Below are 20,666 nucleotides of genomic sequence, written 5' to 3' on the forward strand. Positions count from 1 at the left end.
CTGTCAATTAGCAAAACCCAGGAAACCTGCCTTGTGAATCTGACACAATGGCTGTTACGTTGGTTCTGTCTCATGGTGATGGCTGAGGGGGCATATTGTGAAGTTGATTCATTTTGGCCCTAAAGCAGTGGACCTCTCTGGAACAGACGCTCTGGGTCCTCTGTCCAATGCCGTGGTCATGCAGCCCCCAGCACCTATGCCCAGGAAGTCCCAGACGGTGAGTGGACGAGCCTCTTCTTTTCTGCCTCTCTGCTCTGGCCAGGAGCGTGCGGGTTATCCTCCAAGGGCTCACATCTAAGCCGGACGTGGCCCAGAGCTCACATCTAAGCCGGACGTGGCCCAGAGCTCACATCTAAGCCGGACGTGGCCCAGAGCTCACAGCTGAGGGACTGGCTCCAGGATCGACCCCTGTCTGCACACCAGGCTGTCACTCTCTTCCCTGGGCTGGCCTCCTCCAGGAAGTTCCCCTGCCACCAGCTGCACTGAGCCTCCCCAAGTTGGGTACCCGGGTGGGTACACAGGCCTGCACGATTGCAGGCCCCGGGGACCCATTGGAAGCAAGGCAGCCTGGTTCCCCCCTGAGCAGGTGTGTCTTCCCACACACTGAGCTCTGAGCCCCCTTCTCCTTGACGCAGACCAAGCTGAAGCCCAAGCGGGTCAAAGCCCTGTACAACTGCGTGGCTGACAACCCCGATGAGTTGACGTTCTCCGAGGGGGATGTGATCATCGTGGACGGCGAGGAGGACCAGGAGTGGTGGGTGAGTCTGGGCCTGAGGGGGTGTTTCCTGCCACTTCCGAGGGGTTCCCCCTTGGGTGGGCGGGCCACGTGGGCTACAGCTTCCAGAGTACACCTGAGGGTCTGCGAGGAGGATGTGGCCTTGGGAGTCTCGGGCTGCTGCCTGCGCAGTGCAACGACAGATTGGTGCTTTTTAAACTTTAGATTCTGACCAGCAGTGGATGTGTGCTTAGTGAGTCGTGTCTGACTCTCTGCGACCCCATGGACTGAAGCCCGCCAGGCTCCTCTGTCCATGGGATTTCCCAGGCAAGAATACAGAAGTGGGTTGCCATTTCCTTCTCCAGGGGATCATCCCGACCCAGGGATCACACCTGGGTCTCTTCTATCTCCTGCTTTGGCAGACCGGTTCTTTTTCCCCTGAATCACCAGGGAAGCCCAGTGAGTGGACAGTGGAAACCTGAAGTCACAGCCAGCCTCTCAGCCTTTTTTTAATAGAAATATACAGCATGGTGTTCCCTGGTGGCCTAGGGGGTAGAACTTGGTGTTTTTCACTGCCATGGCCCCTGGTTCAATCCCTGGTCAGGGAACTAATCCTGCAGGTCGCATGGTGTGGCCAAAAGAATAAGATAACTCTTCAGTTTTTCTATATATATATTTTTTAAAGTATCAAGTATGGAAATGCTGCCCGTAACCTCCAGGGCTCCTCCACTCATTAAAAAAAAAAAAAAAAAAACACACACACACACACACACATTTAAATTTTGGTGCTTTTCTTTTAGACTTTTACTTACCTACTTAATTTACATCATTGAGATCAGACTTGATATAGAACTTACATAATTTTCCCAGAGCAAAAGTGAATGGTTTACTGAAGTCTTATAAATGCTTGCCTACATTTAAATAGGGCTCCCTCGCGTTTGCCACTTTCTGTGACTCTGAAGCTCACAAACTTCTGACATTCAGTCCCTTCGTCTATTAAAAAAACAAAAACACAGATGGGGTGGTGGTCAGATCCTGTCCTGTGTGCCCTCCAAGACTGCCAGGACTGTGGTGGGGGCATCTTTGAGGGCACCGACTGCCCTTGAACAGGAGTTCCGAGTAGTAGGCAGGGACTGTTCGAAATGTGAGTGGAAGAAAAAACAGTTTAGATGTTTTACCCAAGTAATTCTTTCCCAGAAGAAGTTCTTCCAGACAGATCTTTTTTTTTCCCCCTCCAAATGCTAAAATGCCCTTCAGAGTTTCCAGCATTTGGAATTTTTATAACCACCTAACCTTGTATTTATTTCAGATCGGCCACATTGACGGAGATCCAAGTCGCAAGGGAGCATTTCCTGTGTCTTTTGTGCACTTTATTGCTGACTGAATTGCTACTGAAGAAAAACACTTTTAAAAGTCATGTCCTGTTTCATTTTTGGTACCAGTACTCTTGCCAGATAACCTGTTTCATGACTTGTATCCACTTTCTCTAATGCCACCGTTCTGCTTTATAAACTCAAAAAGCAATTTATATATATATCAATGAATTGTTTTTATATTTTGTGTTTTTCATGAAACATTGCTATACTTTTATTAGGAAAAACTCAATTTCCTAAGAGGTGAACTGAAAAGTGATTTTTTTTCTGAAAAGTGATTTTAACTACATAATCAAGCCTGAATCTACAGCATTAGCTGAACCTCAAAATAAGTTTTGAGTGTTGGGAAGAAATGCGTCCTGCTTTTCTTGGCCCGTTTCTTTAGTCGGTGACCTTTAGCACAGTTATTCTTTTTAGGAAGCCAGTAAACTTTTGCTTTCCAATTCTGCAGCTAACCTGCACTTTCTAGATAAAATGCTTCAGTTCACCTTGACTTTTTTTTTTTTAAAGATGCCTTGAAAGATTTCCTTTGAAACCCACCCAACATTTAAAGCAACTTGGGAGTGTACACGTAAGCACCTGGTGTGTGAGGTTGCAGCTGTCATTGTATCCTGCATGAGTGTGTAAACTATTGTGAACAAGCCCACCTAAGCCAACTAGAGATGGTTTGCTATGGCCTATGTCAGCTCCAGATTGTATAAAACTGCATTTCCTGAATTCGGTTGAAAACTAAAGATGACGGATTGTGACACGGTTCTTCAAGCTAGTTTATGCGCTTTAGGTGTCCTGGGATTCGCTTTCTCGAGCCCCCTGGTTGCAGCCAGAGTACCGTCACCAAGTCCTCGCTGTTTCCTGTTGAGTGTACCGCTGCCTTCCCTCCTAGCTCGAGAGAACGTTTCCTCGATTTAGTGTCTTGTACTTATAGAATATACCAACAGGAATGGTAGTTACACTGTCTTGCAATTTAATCTGTCCACTTGTTTGTAATCACGAACATATCAGAAATCTGTAGGTCCCAGACATCTGGATTTCCTGTTGAAGTCCATCATATCATTCTTAAACTTAAGCTACTGGGGGCAGGGGGGTAGGGGTTAGGTTATATACAATAAAATAAAAATTCATTAGGTTTAATGAACTTGACTATCATACCTCTACTTAGTCATGGTGAGCGTAAGATTCAGAGTAGGTATGCTGAAAAATTTGGCGCTCTCTGAGAATAAATAGGCATGTGATGCCCACTTAGATTTTTACCCAAAGCGGTAAATTTAAGGATAGGCTTGGAAAGCAAGGCGATGATGCTGTTTCTGCATGTCGACCTAGCAGTAGCAGATGGTACATTTGATTGAAGCAGCCTGTCTTTATTATGCAAGACTCATGTGAGTGTAGAGCTTTTTTTTTTTTAATTTCATATTTTTTTTTTCATTGATATTATAAAGGAAGACAGAACAAACTGGAATGTTTTATGATGATGTATGGCAATTGTGTTTTTTGCCTTTCAAAGTTCCGGGTAAAAATGTGTTAGATCTGTAATTACAGTCTTTATTTCTTTGTTTTTTTAAGCACTACATCTGTTTTCACTAATTGTTCATTTCTGTTTTTGAACCCTTCATTCAGTTAATTCTCTCATAGACTGAAGAACGTAAACAGATGTTTTGCACAGTGCACTTCATATGTATATTTTAGCACAGCCCTCCCACATCTGTACCTTATACTCAATCAGCCTTTTGCCTACTTGGTGCCAGCTATATAAGGAGTTAAAGTTGATCCATATCAACAGTGGAGCACCAGTCCCAAACTGATCCATCAGGGTCACTGGTACATACATAAATACCTAGGAAATATTTTCCCAGTCTACAATTTGGTGGTGCTATTGTGCAGTAATTAATATTACTCTTGCCGGAGGAGAAATTATATCAACTTCCCTACTAATGATGTCCTTTCCTAGTTATTTGCTCTTTGCAAATTAAAAAAAAAAGCAACCGAGAAAAAGGAAAACACTGTAGATAATCTATTTATATTTAAAGTTTACGTTTTGTGACCTCAGCTGCAGGATTCTGGCATTTGGCATGCCATCCTCCATCAGGTCTGACCTCTAGGGATGGCGACTCAGAAATCTGTCCACGGACTAATGGTTAGCGTGTGATCTGTGAAGGTTGGGAACCACGACTGCAGCCTGGATGCTATCTGAGATGTATGATATTCAATTCATTCACTCAATTATTTCCGTCTAGTTGCAGCGCAACTGTATATATTGTATAACCTAAATCAGTTATTTTCATTGTCCTAATTAGAGCATGTTTAATAAGTTTACTCTTCTTGTTAACTAGTCATCTGACTGGAAAAAAATAAAATACTTTTAAATGGACATGATGTTTTTCATGTTTTTAATCTTTTGAGTGTTCAGTTGCTTCAGTCTGACTCTTTGCAAACCCATGGACTGTACCTCACCAGGCTCCTCTGTCCATGGAATTTTCCAGGCAAGAATACTGGAGTCGGTTGCCATGCCCTCCTCAAGGGGATCTTCCCGACCCAGGGATCGAACTACCATGTCTCTTTCGTCTCCTGAATTGGCAGGCAAGTTCTCTAGCGCCACCTGGGAAGCCCCCTTTAGTCTTTAGTAAAGCACTGTATATAAAAAGTCTTAAAAAAAAAAAAATACACTAGTCTACTGAACATGAAATTCTTCATAGTGTATGACTTCTAACATGATCAGTAATCTTTGAGGGTTTTCAAAGATAATTACTGTGGTTTATATTGTGGTTTGCTAACAGGTTATCCTGACAATACACCTTTTAAAGTTTCCCTTTTTGTGACTTGAGTTGACAACATCACCGTTTCAAACCAGCCTGATTCGTGGGTCCCTGGACCAGACCTCTGCCTACTTAGAGCTCCGAGCTGGTGAAACTGCATCACCAGCCAGTGCTGGGACAGGTGGCCTGGGTCTTCTTCAAAAAGTTCTCGATGTTCATTACTCACCTAGGGTGCTTCTGTAACACATAAAAGTCATTAGGCTGATTTGTGTCTAAAAGCAACAAATGATGTTGCTCTTTTAGTCCCAGTAGGTAGGTAACTTCAGTGAGTTAATTCCCTGTTAAATAAGACACATTTTACTAGAAAAACAAATGACTGGTATTTTATACACTTGCATTTCCTTCAGAAAATCGAGAGCAAAAGATCGCTCATATTTCCGTTAACAGTTCAACACTGCAGACTGGAAACAAACTGAACATGAGAAAACAGCTGAACATGAAGCTTACTCTCCCCTTGACTGCAGAATTCAAGGTTTCTCAGAAGTCAATACAGAGTCGAAAGCAGTGGATAAAACTTTGCAGATTGCTTGTGCTTGTTCCTATATTAAGTGAAAAAATACAGTAAAAGAATCAGTCTGTTCCCCAACTAGATCAGACCCTCCTAACACCTGTCCTAAATCTACACACCGCCAGCGTGGGGATGTCCAGGACACGGCCTGCCTGGGTCACCACTTCCTGGGCCCCTTTAGTAACTGCATGCGGTTAACACAGGACCCGCAGCCATTGGGAGGGACCCTCACGAGTCAGGACCACGAGGTGCAGGAAAGCGGGGCTGCTGGTGGAGGACACACCCCTTCCGCTCACCTGCTTTGCACTGACTCATGTGGCACAAGTGCTGCTTCTGAGCTAACAGCTCACAGCCTGCAGCAGGCTGGTCCGCTGTCTGACCTGCTGTCTGATACACACATTCCCGTTATGCCAGGTATCAGACAACGTGGCAGACAGCATCTCTTCTGCCTTCGAAAAATCTAAATAATTTGGTTTGACGAATGAGTAACCAAGGAGACTGAAAACCTTACCAGGCTGTTGCACTGGTAAACCCACAGGCTGTATTCTTGGTTGCTCGCATCTGTGGTCTTCAGAGCCAGTAAGCTCTTCCCTGCCCCGAGACCGTCATCATAACACACCATCCGGATGATTAAATACAGAGCATGCCGATGCAGAACGTCCTACAGAGGTCAGGGCAAGAAGGACCGTGCTAGTTCTTCACATGTCCACATTTTCCAGTGCAGAATTTACCGTGAGGCTTTAAACACAACGTATCCATCCGTGGATCTATCTAGCTGAACATAAGTTTTTACAGGTTCTTCACCGAAAGGGACATTCTGGTGAGCTTGGTTAGCGGCCAGTTTGCCTTTAGAATCATGCCTTCTTACTAAGTTCTAAGAAGACTGAGACAATCTAAATTCACGGCCCTGTTTTCTACACCCAACTGACAGCTGCTCTGAATTGGTGTGGGATCCTAAGCTGAAAATGCATGATGGACCAGCCGTGGGTGTGGGGTGGGGCGGGGGGTGGGGGTGGGCTTGGGCCCTGTGCTGTGCTAAACTGCTTCAGTCGTGTCTGACTCTGAGACCCTACGGACTACAAGCCAGGCTCCTCTGTCCATGGAATTCTCCCGGCAAGAATACTAGAGCGGGTTGCCAGGCCCTCCTCCAAGGGATCTTCCCGACCCAGGGATCGAAGCTTTGTGTCTTACATCTCCTGTATTTGTGTCTTACATCTCTTTGCCACTAGCACCACCTGGGAAGCCCTGGCTTGGGCCCAACACAGAAGCAAAAGCCTCTAATCATCTACCCTAGGAAACTGGTCACTTTTAAGGCCAGCTGCTAGGAATGACGACAAACCAACCACTCTGCAAACAGGAGCAGATCTAACTACAAAAGGCCATTCCTGGTCTGAACTCCCCAACATGTAAAACCCACTTTCCCCTTTAATTAAATTACTTACATACTGATCTGATGTGGACACTTTTATACCGTACTTGGAAACTCCCATAATAAATTCTTCCTCCAGAGGAACGAAGGGCAACTTTCCATCTTGCTTTAAAGTAAAAATAAATTACATTTTAAAAAATGATGTTTCCTTCTTGATTCTGATTAGTCAATTTTAGCATCTGGCCATCGCAAACCCAACCCTTTAAAGAATGTGGGGCACACAACAGCCCAGCCCTCTTCTCTCCAAAGAGGCAGAAGAAATACCCTCACTTTTTTTTTTTTTAGTAAGAAGTCCACAAATTTGACCAGAACTCAGATCCATGTGCTCGATGGTTCTTGTTTGTAAATTGACACTCCTCACAGATACCAGTGGGGCTTATATATTTACACTAGAAAAATGTAAGGCTCCTTTTCCAAAGTTTACAGTAACATCAGCACGTTAAATAATAGGAAACACATTGTTGGAACTGTTCTCAAACAGTTTATATCCTACCCAGGTGTTGATATGTCTGGTTCATCCCAGTGTCCCAGTACTTTGGGCGAATAAATACAGCTTGACAAATGATTTTTCAGCTCTTGAAAACATCCATCAGTATTTTGAGCTCTTCAGAAGCAAGGAAGACAGCAGATAATGCCTGATGGTTTTCCTAGCAGATTACATTTTATCTGCTTAGTGTGCCTGACTTGTCTTCTCTAAAATAAATACAATACTGTCAACCATCAGTAGATGTTCCACACGGTCAACGTTTTTGTGGAACCGTTTGCCTGCACTGAAGAAATTAGTCATGAGTGGTGTCCACCGACCTTAGTTCTTGGGTCCTCACATGCAAGCATACCCCCATGCCTATCACCTCTCACACAGGGTAAAGCAACTCCAAGAATCCACAGCAATGCTACTGTCAGTTGTGAAGTTCTGACAAGCCCAATTTTACAGTGCTGTGAGAGATTGAGCAGCCCGTCAGTGTGAAAATAATCCTAGTGTACTCTGTCAGGGGGGTGGGCGGGGGGGGCATTATTAGCAAATTTTCAGGAGACTATTAGTTGTTGCTTGCACGATGTTGGAATGACTATATAGATTCCAGAGTAAAATGCTGGGATAATCGTGTTAGTTGCCTGGTCAACGGCGGATTAGACTGGCTGATTTCCCCTCAGACGGGAGACTTCCTTCAGGAGGCCATGAAACGGCATATGAGCTGAGCTCACCTCTGTGTGTTAAGAAACCACATGATCTTGAGAGTGACTGACACTCTACAAATTTGGTAAGGAAACCTTCCCATTGCCATAATATCCCTTTGTTCATGAACACAAAGATGGGCAGTTCCATCTTCTAGAGACTCGGGGAGCAACTGACTGTGGCCAGCGTCATGCTTCCAGCTCATCCACTCCCTTCACTGCTGAGAGTACCGACCTCACAATACTTTACGCACAAACCTGACACCTCTGTCTTCATTTCACTCTAAATTTTCCTTCGTGATGAATTTATTCTTTTATTTTCTCGGCCAGGATCGAAACCCACCTCACCTCAATCCTTGTTGGAGACAGGGTATGAATAGAGATGGGAGTTCAACACCATGAATGAGACTGCTCATTCAAATAACTGGAAACAGTTCCATGAAGACACAGTTAAGACTTGCCAGAGTGTCCTAAAGCTAAGCCTGTGGTTGCACTCACTCTGCGCTCAGCTCCCCGTTTAAACAAGAGACATCCTCAGTCAGCCCCAGAAAGAGTAAAAAACCACTGTCTGAAGGGAGGAACTAAGTCCTGTGTTCCTCCTTGACTCGGTCCCCAGGTCCCTCCTCTGACCACAGCACTCAGTGACACCTTAACAGTGATAAAAGCGTGGCTTCAGGAGAAGCAGTGAAGAGACTGGAAGAGTGGCGTCTGTCTCCAAAGCCACGAATTCACCCCAGGATCTGAGAAAATTTTTTTTTTTTACCTGAGCAACATCTATATAATTTATCAGGTCCAATGGCCCTTCGAGACATTTCCCCTCTGAGAGTTTCAGTTTCTCAATGGCACCAACATACTTTATTCGAAATTCTGCACAGGTGTCTGAACTGTTGCTTTGTCCTAAACGTGAAGGAAAAATGGTAAGACTTCAAAAGAAACAGCTGCATTACAGGGTATCTTTAACCCCTCCTCACACAGGAAATCAACTGTACCATTAGAACTAAACCTTTAATAAAAATTAAAAATTTTTAAATGCAAACTTTTTGATGCAATGCGAAAGAACTTGAATTCTCACTAACCTTTCCCTCAGTGACTCACAATGTACTAAATGTATAAAATCTCAGTAGGAATAAATTAAGTATTAATAGCCACTGCTTCATCAAAAAGAAGAAAGCTAAAATGTCAACTTGACAATGATTGAGCACCTTTATAATGCATATGACATTTGATTATTTTTTTGGTTTATTCTCCCACTTTCCCATGGGAACTTTAACTTTCTTTCCAGATTCAGGAAACCTGATCTACCTCTCCCATTCGGCCAGAAAAGACCAGGCTTGCTTTCCCCCAGTGTAGATGACGTAATGCCAGACAGGACCAGACGGTAACAGGTGAAGAACTCCACGTGTCATGAAGTCCAGCCAGTACAAGGTACCACAAAGGATTTACAACATCTGACATAATAAGGGAATACTATTCGGTCATTCTTAGATCTGTTTATGTACTACAAAGATGCCCACGTGTTTACTATTTCAAAGCAGCGGGAAGACAACAGACCTTCTGCTGCCACACCCCCTTTTACACCTCTCCTGCTCTCACCACCTCGCATGGACTGAGCTGTCTGTGATCCCAAAAGCAGAAGGATTTTGTATAACAAATTGAATGTAGTAGGTTTCCAATTAGACACCAGCTAACAGGTGGGTCAGAAGCCACCTTTTGATTTCTAGAGAGCTGTTTCTTTCAGGAGGCTGCTTAAATGTTTCCAAGGGCCAGTGACAGACCCCTACTTATAACCGTGTGCTCCTGATGTTAATGAGCTGGTACATCTCTGGGTACAAGGCTCCTTAGTCTTTTTAATCAGCAGGACATTGTCCTATCCCCCGCAAACAATGTAACTCCAAAATAATTCACCCTCCGCCAGCCCACTTCTTAACAAAGCTAATCTAATACTTCTAAACTGTCACTACCAAGTAGCCACACATAATTTCGCTCCACAACCATTATGAGTAGTTTGCTCCCGCGGCTTTCATCACCCATTCCTCACCCCAACCCACCTTCCACCAGATCCTGGGCCATTTCTGAACTCTTATCAAAAATGACAGAGCAGAGAAAGAAAACCCCAAATATTCAAGAACTCCTTGTCCACTCTGCTAAAACCATGTGAACTTCAGTTAAAAGCTGAGATGATCAATGACCCCACCTCCGTCCGTACCTGAGCTCTTGGTGGAATCGGTGTCGAGGCTTGCCACCGTGCTGGACCGTGAGAGGCCCCCAAGGCTGGAGTCTACAGACTGAGAAATAACAATCAAATGAACAAACACAAACATTTTAAACATAATTAGAAGCACTATCTTCTTTGAAGTTTTTTACCAAACATTCAAATGACTTATTTACTATCACTGAGCTAACACATATAAAATCAGGTCAGTTATTCATGCAGATCGACTGGGACAGATTCTTTTGAAGCCAAATTCCATAGCAAACTTCAAAAAAAAACACAAAAACCCATAATCCCAACTGCTATTCCCTTAACACAATAATAAGTCTGGGATCAACACTTTCAGTTTAAATTAAAGCCATTACCTCTATAGCCTTATAAGATAGTTGATATTTACATCATATTGAGACTTGAGATTTCACATCACATGTGAACATCTATACTTCACTTTCACATTATTTCCACAGAACCCAAGAAGAACTCTGTGCAGAATGCAGGCAGGAGTGTTCTCCTGTTTAGTAAATGAGTAGAAAGACGCAGAGCGGTGAAGTGATTTACCCAAGGTTATGTCTAGTCACCCCAGATCTCAACCCCATGTCTCCTGACCCTCACCCCAGTATTGCAATGCCTCCAACTACTACCTGGCCCCAGCAGGTAAACACAGGTGGAGCAGCAGATCAGAGAATAACTGTGATGTGAATTACAAAGAAAAACCAACGAAACTGTTCAGCAAAATTCAGAGAATCATACGTGTCAGTGTAGTTTGTTCTACAGAATCATACTTTCAGTGTGCTTAATATTTTAGAAATAAGTGAAAACCTTTGATAAAAAAAATCACTTTTTGGGAATTCCCTGGTGGTCCAGGGGTTAGGACTCAGCACGTTTACTGCTGGGGCCAAGAGTTGATCCCTAGTTGGGGAACTAAGATCCTGCAGGCTGCACGGCTTGGCCAAAAAGAAAAAAAAAAAAATCACTTTTTTACACTTCAAATCAAAATTACATTTTAAAAGTACAAATTTTCATATGTTTAATAAGTGAATCAAAACAAATGTAAAAACATATCAAGTCTTCAGTTTTACTACTTCCCTTTCTTAATAATTGCATTTCTGGGAATCTCAAACAAGCTATATGCATCACGTTGGGCTTCCCCTGTGGCTCAGATAGTAAAGAATCCGCCTGCAATACAGGAGACCTGGGTTCGATCCCTGGGCTGGGAAGATCCTCTGGAGAAGGGAAAGGCTACCACCTCCAGTATTCTGGCCTGGAGAATTCCACGGACTGTAGAGTCCATGGGGTCGCAGAGTTGGACACAACTGAGTGACTTTCACTTTCAAACAAGAGCAGAGCTATATGCACAGAGAGGGTCATCATCATGTTTTGTAGTTCTGACAACCTGGAAAAAACCTGAATATTCAAAGAGTGAAGGAAGGGGACCTGGAATTAAGATGCTGTTATAGAGCCAGGCTGCCTTCTGGGAAGGGAGTAACAGAGTGAGCTTTTGTGTTTCCAGTTACCCCCACACGCAGGAGAATGCCAGAACCTAGTGACCCCCTGAGCAAGGAGAAAGGGAAGGGAGAAACTGGCCTATTTCCCCTGGTTCTGAATGACAAGAACAGAAGCTTACTTCATCCTAGAGCACACGTCTAACAGTCGCAGGCCTGCAGACAAGCCACATGAGACTCCCCGTCACTTGGGGGAAAGACCTCACTCGGTGGCACAGGTCTTCCTGCATCCCCCCAGCACCCCCCACCCTTCCGGGGCGGCAGGTCCTTGAATCAGCATGTGAGCTCTTGTCCGACTCGGCCAGCAGCAGGTCGGTGCGTCTCCCCTTCTCCATTTTCTGAACTAGAAAACAGGAAACTGGGCCCAGTTCAAGCCTATGGGCCTCATGCTGAGATAACAGCGAGGCGATTCTCTTCAGGAGTTTAGACGCCTTAAAGAAAAACATAGTCGTCCCATTCCCAGACTGCACAGGTCTCCCAAAATGTCAGGTTTCCGTGGTTTCGGCTACATGCTGAGAGCTCAGCCCTCCCGCCTGACGGAAATTCCTGCAGGGCAGTGGTGTCATGTTCTTCCCTGAGTATGGCTATCCTCACCCAGGGCGCTGCCCCCAGGCTGGCAAGAGGCATCCCCTGGAGGTTCTGGGCCTTGGGCTCCTCTCCTGCCACCTGCCTCACCCAGTCCAGGTTCTGGGCACAGATACCTTTCACAATCGGGAGCTCACAAGGGTGAAGAATGATTTTAAAAAGGCTTTCTAGTCCTGGGGGCTTCCCTGGTGTGTCAGATGGTAAAAGCATCCGCCTGCAATGCAGGAGACCTGGGTTTGATCCCTGTGTTGGGAAGATCCCCTGGAGAAGGAAATGGCAACCCACTCCAGTATTCTTGCCTGGAGGATTCCCTGGACGGAGAAGCCTGGCAGCTACAGTCCATGGGGCTGCAAAGAGTTGGATACGACTGAGCGACTTCAGTTTCAGTTTTCTAGTCCTAGTCCAGTGGGCCAGGACTCAGAACTTCGAGGGCCCTGAACACTCAAATCAGCACATTTGCCTCACTCTCCAACTCACTCCCCATGGTGGACACAGAATTATAATGACACACACACCCCTCAAGCCCTAGAATTCAAGACATCGGGTTCCTTGACTGCCTGTCAATTTCCTTGACCAGTATTTCAATGAGACCTCTCACAGGTCCTGATTCATCTACATTAGTGGATTTAAGGACTTCAGAAAAATCTACCAAAGCAAAATAAAATTATTATTATTTTTTTTTTCTCTGTTTTTTCAAATGAAGTCGCTCAGTCGTGTCTGACTCTTTGCAACCCCATGGACTGTAGCCTACCAGGCTCCTCCATCCATGGAATTTTCCAGGCAAGAGTACTGGAGTGGGTTGCCATTTCCTTCTCCAGAACAAAATAAAATTAAATCAAATGCAGGATGTATCTTGTGCAAAAAACAGAATGTAAACACCTCCAGTTTGAAGAATATCAGCAGGTCTGCCATGCTTAGTACCTTTCATGCAGCGTCGCTCAGAAGAAACAGTTCTCACTGTTATGACCACGGTCTCCGCTCCACCACCTACCTTGCTCTTGGTACTGATTTCACTGCTCTGGGAACTGCTACTGCTGTGGCGCTTTTTGCCTTTCCGAAACATCTTCCACCATAGCTTGATCTGCAGGCGCTCCTCTGGAAGAGCAAGCATTATTTAGATATATGGAGAGAAACAACTTTAAATCCCTTTACAACATAACAGGAATAAAATAAATAATAACCATCAATTCCTCCCAGTTCCCTGGTATACTCCTTTTCCTTAAAACATAAATATTCCCCGCCAACCCACACAATCTGGATACTATTTCATTCTTATACTTTTCTTGAATCACAAAGTCATCTCTAGAAGTATGAAAAGCACCAATCAGAGGTACCAGACACCTGTCATCTAGTCTCAAAATAGTCAAGTGCCTGCCTTCTCTTTAATCAAGCCCAGACGTTAGTAAAACATGTGACATATTAGTTTATCAGCCAAGATTCTGAGATCAGTTACCGTCTCCGCTTGCTGTTCTGTCAACAGCAGGGCCAAGAACTGAAAGCACTGACGCCTCTGGGGTTTGGTGCATTTTTCTTTACAATGTTTAGGGAAAGGCAGACATGACAATAACATCAGGTGCTACCTCTCGCCTCATTCCAGTAAGGCTAGGAAGGAGGTGACCTTCAATATTCCAGAGTCAGCCTTATGTAGATCTTGAATGAACTGTTTCTCCTTGCCCATTCATAGGAGCAAGCATATTATACTTGAACAATGATGAACTGGCCAGAGAAACGTTTCATAGGTCAAGTGCTTTCACACTGTCTCACTTAATCCTCACAGCATCTGGAGACACCCGGAATCGGCTCCAAGTGTTCTCCGAGGGTCTGTCTGCATCCTGTAGCCCGCTGGGCTCTGCCCCCAACCCTCAAAGGGGTTTACAGAAGGGAGGTTAGAATCCACATTTCACAGATGAGGGAACTGTGACCCATCTTTCCGGAGAATGCATGAATTCGAGAAACTAACAAATGTTTACTAAAGACTGATTCTACAGAGGGAAAAAGGGGGTCTGCTTACTGCAGAATCGAATGCTATTCTACCGTCTTCAAAGGTTCCACAGACAGCGGTCTCCAAAGATAGCTTCCTTTCACTCTGACGTGGTCAGTTCTTGACAGAAAAACAGGATACCTGATGAAGGAAAAGAATGAGTACATCAGTGAAGGTCCCTCTCCAATGAACAGTTTCTCCCAGTGAGTCTGGAGATACTCCCCTCCTCAACACCACCCCCCAAGTCCATTCACAAGCATCTGACCTTAGACTTGGCTCCTGAGCCCAAGCATTTTGATCAGGCCCATCATCCAATTTATTTCTATATTTTTGCTTCATTTGTGGAGTAGCAAGAACACCCAAATCATTCATTCATTCATTCATTCTTTCCTCAGTGGCCAGTGAGCCCCCACCAGGTGCTGGGACTACCCCAATGAATAAGACAGACAAAGTCTCCGACCTCAGGGAGCTTATTTTTTATTTATTTTTAATTAATTTTATTTTTTTTTGGTGTGGGACCTTAGTTCCCCTACCAGGAATCAAACCCATGCACCCTGCACTGGAAGCACGGAGCCCTAACCCCTGGACCACCCGGGAAGTCCAGGGGGCTCATCTTTACAGGGAGTAGCCAGACCAACATGAAAACTAAGTATCAAACACATTATTTGGAAATAATAATTGCTCCAAGGGGAACTAAAGCAAGTTAAGGAGATAGTGATCAAAGGAAAGGGTGACTCTTGGAGACAGAAAAAAATGACATTCTGAGGAGGTGACAGCTAAGACCTGAGAGAAGCAGGAACAGACATGACGTGGAAACGCAGCACCGTGAGAGGAGCATACGGCAAGTGCAGAGGTCCTGCGGGATGCCAGCTGACGTGAGGGCCAGTGAGACGCCAGGACGACTAGGAACAGGAGGCGGAGGGACAGGGACAGGCGAGGCAGAGCCACAGAGCGCCTCGCAGGCCACAGCAGAAGCGGGGGTTTTATTCTGGGTTTCATAGGAAGGCTCTGGAAGGTTTCAAAGAGCAGTCAGGTGGCACGATCAAATTTCTGTTTTAGAAAGATGACTGGCTGCTGGGTAGGGAACTAGCTACAGAGCCTAAGAGTAAAAAGAGGGAGACTACTGAGAAAGCTTTGGTGGGTGACTTGTTGGATAACTTTGTTGCCGATGAGAGCTTCGCCATTGCAAGATACCTTTCCATTAGAAAAGGCAAGAGAGCCTTATTCCAAGGTCTGCCCCAAACTGGGTAACCCTAGCAGCATAAAGTACCATAATCTGATTGCTTTCAGTGTTACACTTAAAATGTTGTTGTATAGCACATTTAAGCACATTACATTTTAAGTCCATATATATATGTATATATCTCAATTTTAATGATTTTTAAAAATTTGATAGTATTGTTATGGATTCCCAAAGCATCTATTCAAACCCCTAGAATACTAGAATGATTTGAAAGTCACTACATTATAAGGTGTTGGCAACTCCTTAAGACTTTCTTTTTTCATCATTAGTCTAGGAGCTATAGGGGAAAAGCACTTATGAAAGCCTTTGATATCTGCCACTATTTTGATGCATGTTCTTAATTAAGCAAATCATTCTCGTCTCTGAATTATTCATGCATAAAAATGAGGCCAAACATACCACTTGGATATTGCACAGACTCATCAAAAGCAGAAATGCCTAAAGCAGAAGCCATCTTCCCCTCCACACCTGCTCCTCTCCTCTCCCTTTCAGTAAATTACATTATCTCTGGTATAAAGTGGGAAACCACCAACCCCTCACTGTCCTCCTGCCCCACATCCAGTTAAACCAAAGACGCAGTGATTCTACCATCTATAGATTATATCCTTCATGAATCAAACAGGGCCTGCACTGTTCTAGACTACAGTTACATAGAAATACTTTTTCATTATCTGATGAAAGTGATAGATCCTTAACCCATAAAAAATGCACAAAGTCTGGAATGCAATTTAAGGAATTCATCAGCCTCCAGGAAAGACATTTCAAGGGAGAGGGACCCTGTCCTGAGACAGGTTGGGTCCTGGGACCTTTTGCTACAATGCCTGCATCTGGACAAATGCCTCCTTGAGCAACAAAATATGAAGAAACTATATGGAACTAAAAATAACCATGTGCATGCATGTACATATATCTTGGAGGAAAAGCTATGACAAACCTAGACAGCATATTAAAGAGCAGAGACACGGCTTTGCAGAAAAAGGTCCATATAGTCAAAGCTATGATTTTTCCAGTAGCCATGTACAGATGTGACAGTTGGATCATAAAGAATGCCGAGGGCTGAAGAATTGATGCTTTTGAGTTGTGGTGCTGGAGAAGACTCTTGAGAATCTCCTGGACAGCGAAGAAACCAAACCAGTCAATTCTGAAGGGAATCAAAGCTGAATATTCACTGGAAAGACTGATGCTGAAGCGCCAATACTTTGGTAATCTGATGCAAAGAGCTGACTCATTGGAAAAGACTGATACTAGGAAAGATTGAAGGCAAAGGAGAAGGGGGCAACAGAGGATGAAGACAGCAAGATAGCATCACTGACTCAACGGACATGAATTTGAGCAAACTCTGAGAGATAATTGAGGCCAGGAAACCTAGCATGCTGCAGTCCATGGGGTCACAAAGAGTAGAACACAACTCAGCAACTCAATAACAATACACGTGCAGTTGGGGCAAATTCTGGACAAGACACAAAAAGACCAAAAACCCAACTACCACTTCTGAAGAGCAAAAACAGGGTACTGCACATGCCTCCTGCACTCACCATCAAGTTCAGTTCAGTTCAGTTGATCAGACGTGTGCAACTCTTTGCGACCCCATGAATCGCAGCACGCCAGGCTTTCCTGTCCATCTCCAACTCCTGGAGCTTGCTCAAACTCATGTCCATCGAGTTGGTGATGCCATCCAACAATCTCATTCTCTGCATCCCTTTCTCCTCCTGCCTGAAATCTTTCCCAGCATCAGGGTCTTTTCAAATAAGTCAGTTCTTCGCATCAGGTGGCCAAAGTACTGGAGTTTCAACTTCAAAATCAGTCCTTCCAAGGAGCAAGTGTCTTTTAATTTCACGGCTGCAGTCACTGTCTGCAGTGATTTTGGAGCCCAAGCAGAAAGAAAGTCTGTCACTGTTTCCATTGTTTCCCTATCTACTGGCCATGAAGTGCTGGGGCTGGATGCCATGATCTTTGTTTTTTGAATGTTGAGTTTTAAGCCAGCTTTTTCACTCTCCTCTTTCATTTTCATCAAGAGACTTTTAAGTTCCTCTTCACTTTCTGCCATAAGGATGGTGTCATCTGCATATCTGAAGTTACTGATATTTCTCCTGGCAATCTTGCTTCCAGCTTGATCCAGCTGGCATTTCAGCTATGCTTCATCCAGCCTGACATTTCACATGATGTACTCTACACAGAAGTTAAATAAGCAAGGTGACAATAAGCAAGGAGTACCTTGAGGTACTCCTTTCCCGATTTGGAACTGGTCTGCTGTTCCATGTCTGGTTCTAACTGTTGCTTCTTGACCTGCATACACATTTATCAGGAAGCAGATAAGGTAGTCTGGTATTCCCATCTCTTTAAGAATTTTCCACAGTTTGTTGTGATCCACAGTCAAAGGTTTTGGAGCAGTCAATAAAGCAGATGTTTTTTGAAACTCTCTTGCTTTTTCGATGATCCAACAGATGTTGGCAATTTGACCACCACCAAAGGGGTGGGCAAACCACCTAAAGCCACCCTCCTGCCTGACCCCTAGACACACCCCTACCCTCTGGCCAAGCTTTGCCTGAATTTCTTGACTGGACTCTTACCAATTCCTATTGGCTAGGGAAGGCTAAGACCACTGGTTGGTATCAGTCCTAGCTGGACTTCTTGCCATTTCAAATCTATCACTAAGCTCCAGCTAAAATGATTTATTTAAAACTCAAGTCAGATGCCATGTAACCAACTTAAAATCTTTCACTGGCTCCTCAAAAGTTAAAGCCTGAAGTCAAGGCTCTTTGCCAGGACAAGCACAGTCGGTCCTACATGACCTGGCTCACATCGACCTCTCCAGCCTCGTCTTCCGCAATCAGCTTCACACTCACCTGATCTGTAAAGAATGCACGGCTGCTTGAGGTTCTCAGCATGCATTATGTTCCCTGTTTCCACACTTTGCTCCTGCTGTTCCCTCTGCCTACAATACCCTTCTACCTTCTACCTGATCTGCTAACTTCCGTCACCTGTCAAGACTCAATTCAGACTTCTTCTAGAAAGCCTCCAAGCTGGGCTAAGGGATGGTCCTCCACATCTTGATCTTAGCATGAGTCGGCTACTGACTACTTATAACTATCTCAGAACTGTGAGTGCATCAAAGACCAGGGGACTAGGTCATCTCTGTATACTCAATGCCTGCCACAGCCTGACAGAGGTCATGCTAGCCAATTAGAGAACTTTCTTGTGAGATAATACCCAGATGACAACCTCCACATACTGAATACCTACCATTTGCTGCCCAGTGCTCACTGCCATATACATAATACATAGAGGTATCTACATGTATATGTATGTGGGTGTGTTTCCCTGGTGGCTCAACAGTAAAGAATTCTCCTGCCAATGTAGGAGCCCAGGGGTCGATCCCCAGGTGGGGAAGATCCCCTGGAGAAAGCAATGGCAACCCACTCCAGTATTCTTACCTGGGAAATCTCATGGACAGAGGAGCCTGGAGGGCTAACAGGCCATGCTCAGTAGCTCAGTCGTGTCTGACTCTTTGTGATCCCAAGGACTGTAGCCTGCCTGGTGCTTCCGTCCATGGGATTCTCCGGGCAAGAATACTTGAGTGGGTTGCCATTTCCTTCTTCAGGGGATTCTCCCGACCCAGGGATCGAACCGCTGTCTCTTACATCTCATGCATTGGCAGGCAGGTTCTTTATCACTAGCACCACCTGGGAAGCCCATAGTTCATGGAGTCACAACAGAGTCAGACACTACCAAGTGACAAAAAATGCCATATATATATATACAGTACTTCTAACCCTCTCTACTTAACAGCAAGGTTGCAATATTACAGCCCCTTTCAAATGAGGCAGCCAAAGCTCTAAGTTTATTAAGCAGCTGCCCAAGGCCACAAGGCTAATAATCAGTTTGGTTCAATCACTTAGTCGTGTCTGACTCTTTATGACCCCATGGACTGCAGCACACTAGGTCTCCCTGTCCATCACCAACTTCCTGGAGCTTACTCAAACTCCTGTTCATAGAGTCAGTGATGCCATCCAACCATCTCATCCTCAGTCGTCCCCTTCTCCTCTCGCCTTCAATCTTTCCCAGCATCAGGGTCTTTTCCAATGAGTCAGTTCTTCGCATCAGGTGGCCAAAGTATTGGAGTTTCAGCTTCAGCATCAGTCCTTCCAATGAATATTCAGGACTGATTTCCTTTAGGATTGACTGGTTGGATCTCCTTGTAGTCCAAGGGACTCTCCAGAGTCTTCTCCACAGTTCAAAAGCATCAATTCTTCAGCGCTCAGCTTTCTTTGTGGTCCAGTTCTCATACGATTGAGGCCAAATATGGAGCCTTGGTACAGCTGCCGCCAAAGCTCCTCGCAGACTCCACCCAGCTCCCCAGGTATTCGTCGCCGTCGTGACCGCCTGCCACGTGCTGGAGTGCTGCACAACAGACAGACACAGCCCCAGCCCCGCGCTGCGGGGAAAACCCCAGCGTGCGAAGGAACCGACAGGATCCCGCACAAAAAAAGGAGGCCGCTCTTCGTTGCCCTGAGCTCAGGTCAGGGCCGGGCGCTGGGAACAGCCCAGCGGGTGTTCGCACTCCATCGCCGACAGGACCCGGCCAGACACCACACCCGTCGTCACCGGGGCCGCAGTCCCACCCTAGACAGGGATCGGCCCAGGACCCTGCCTCCACCCGCAGGCCCAGGCCCGCTGCGTGGCTCCCGCCGCCCGCCTGGCGCTGCCCTCAGGACCCGGGGCCCGCTGAAGGCGGGTCCCTGCGGAGACGGCGGCACCACCCATCCGCCCCGCGTCGCTGGCCTCCCAGCCGGCGCCACCCTCGGGGCCCGCGTTCCTGACCACGCCCGGCCCAAGCGCGACGACCGCCGGGCCCTCACCTCTGCGCGGTCTGCGCTCAGGCGTCAGACACCCACCGAAGGAGCAGCCTGAAGAGCCGCGGCAGCCCCTCGGGTTCTAATTCCAGCGCCAGCTCTTCCGGGCCCCCGAGCCCCGCCCACCTGATCCCGCCCCCGAAGTCTCGCGCAGGCGCAGTCCGGATCCCGCCCCAGGTCCCGGGAAGCCTGGGCGGGGAGGAGCCTTGCGAGTTGGGTTCTGCGACCGGAAGTCGGAGGGAGGGGCCTAGTGTCGCGGGCGCCGAGACGACGGAAGTTGTT

The 20,666-nt window shown here is 45.7% G+C and overlaps 2 protein-coding genes across 3 annotated transcripts in view; one reads left to right on the plus strand and one right to left on the minus strand.

The window, feature by feature from the left end:
• The window catches only part of ASAP2 (ArfGAP with SH3 domain, ankyrin repeat and PH domain 2), a 157,732-nt gene extending 153,366 nt beyond the window's left edge, over nucleotides 1-4,366 (plus strand). Inside the window, exons 25-27 of the mRNA XM_068983251.1 lie at nucleotides 129-217; nucleotides 636-758; nucleotides 2,025-4,366. Coding sequence (XP_068839352.1) covers nucleotides 129-217; nucleotides 636-758; nucleotides 2,025-2,099 — 287 coding nt within the window. The 3' untranslated portion in view covers nucleotides 2,100-4,366. The remainder of the gene's footprint in view (nucleotides 1-128; nucleotides 218-635; nucleotides 759-2,024) is intronic.
• An 863-nt stretch (nucleotides 4,367-5,229) lies between these two features.
• On the minus strand, nucleotides 5,230-20,489 carry ITGB1BP1 (integrin subunit beta 1 binding protein 1). Of its 2 annotated transcripts, none has more exons than XM_068977531.1 (8): nucleotides 20,427-20,489; nucleotides 14,319-14,429; nucleotides 13,299-13,402; nucleotides 10,215-10,293; nucleotides 8,772-8,905; nucleotides 6,849-6,941; nucleotides 5,918-6,067; nucleotides 5,230-5,437 (listed from the first exon to the last, which is right to left on the minus strand). In XM_068977531.1, exons 3-8 carry the CDS (start codon nucleotides 13,368-13,370, stop codon nucleotides 5,366-5,368), a joined length of 600 nt encoding a protein of 199 aa, XP_068833632.1. In that variant the 5' UTR covers nucleotides 13,371-13,402; nucleotides 14,319-14,429; nucleotides 20,427-20,489; the 3' UTR covers nucleotides 5,230-5,365. The 2 variants fall into 2 exon arrangements, with proteins under 2 accessions (XP_068833632.1, XP_068833625.1); XM_068977524.1 differs by having other exon boundaries at nucleotides 20,391-20,480.
• Between the last annotated feature and the right edge of the window lie 177 nt (nucleotides 20,490-20,666).

The sequence above is a fragment of the Capricornis sumatraensis genome, chromosome 1, assembly GCF_032405125.1.
Source record: "Capricornis sumatraensis isolate serow.1 chromosome 1, serow.2, whole genome shotgun sequence".
NCBI lineage: Eukaryota > Metazoa > Chordata > Mammalia > Artiodactyla > Bovidae > Capricornis > Capricornis sumatraensis.

Coding starts and splice junctions, on each gene's coding strand:
- ITGB1BP1 (XM_068977531.1), bottom strand. CDS start 13,370: ATGTTTCGGAAAGGCAAAAAGCGCCACAGCAGTAGCAGTTCCCAGAGC. Junction 8,906..10,214: donor CGATTCCACCAAGAGCTCAG/GTACGGACGGAG, acceptor CTTCACGTTTAG/GACAAAGCAACAGTTCAGAC. Junction 6,942..8,771: donor ATTATATAGATGTTGCTCAG/GTAAAAAAAAAA, acceptor TTTACTTTAAAG/CAAGATGGAAAGTTGCCCTT.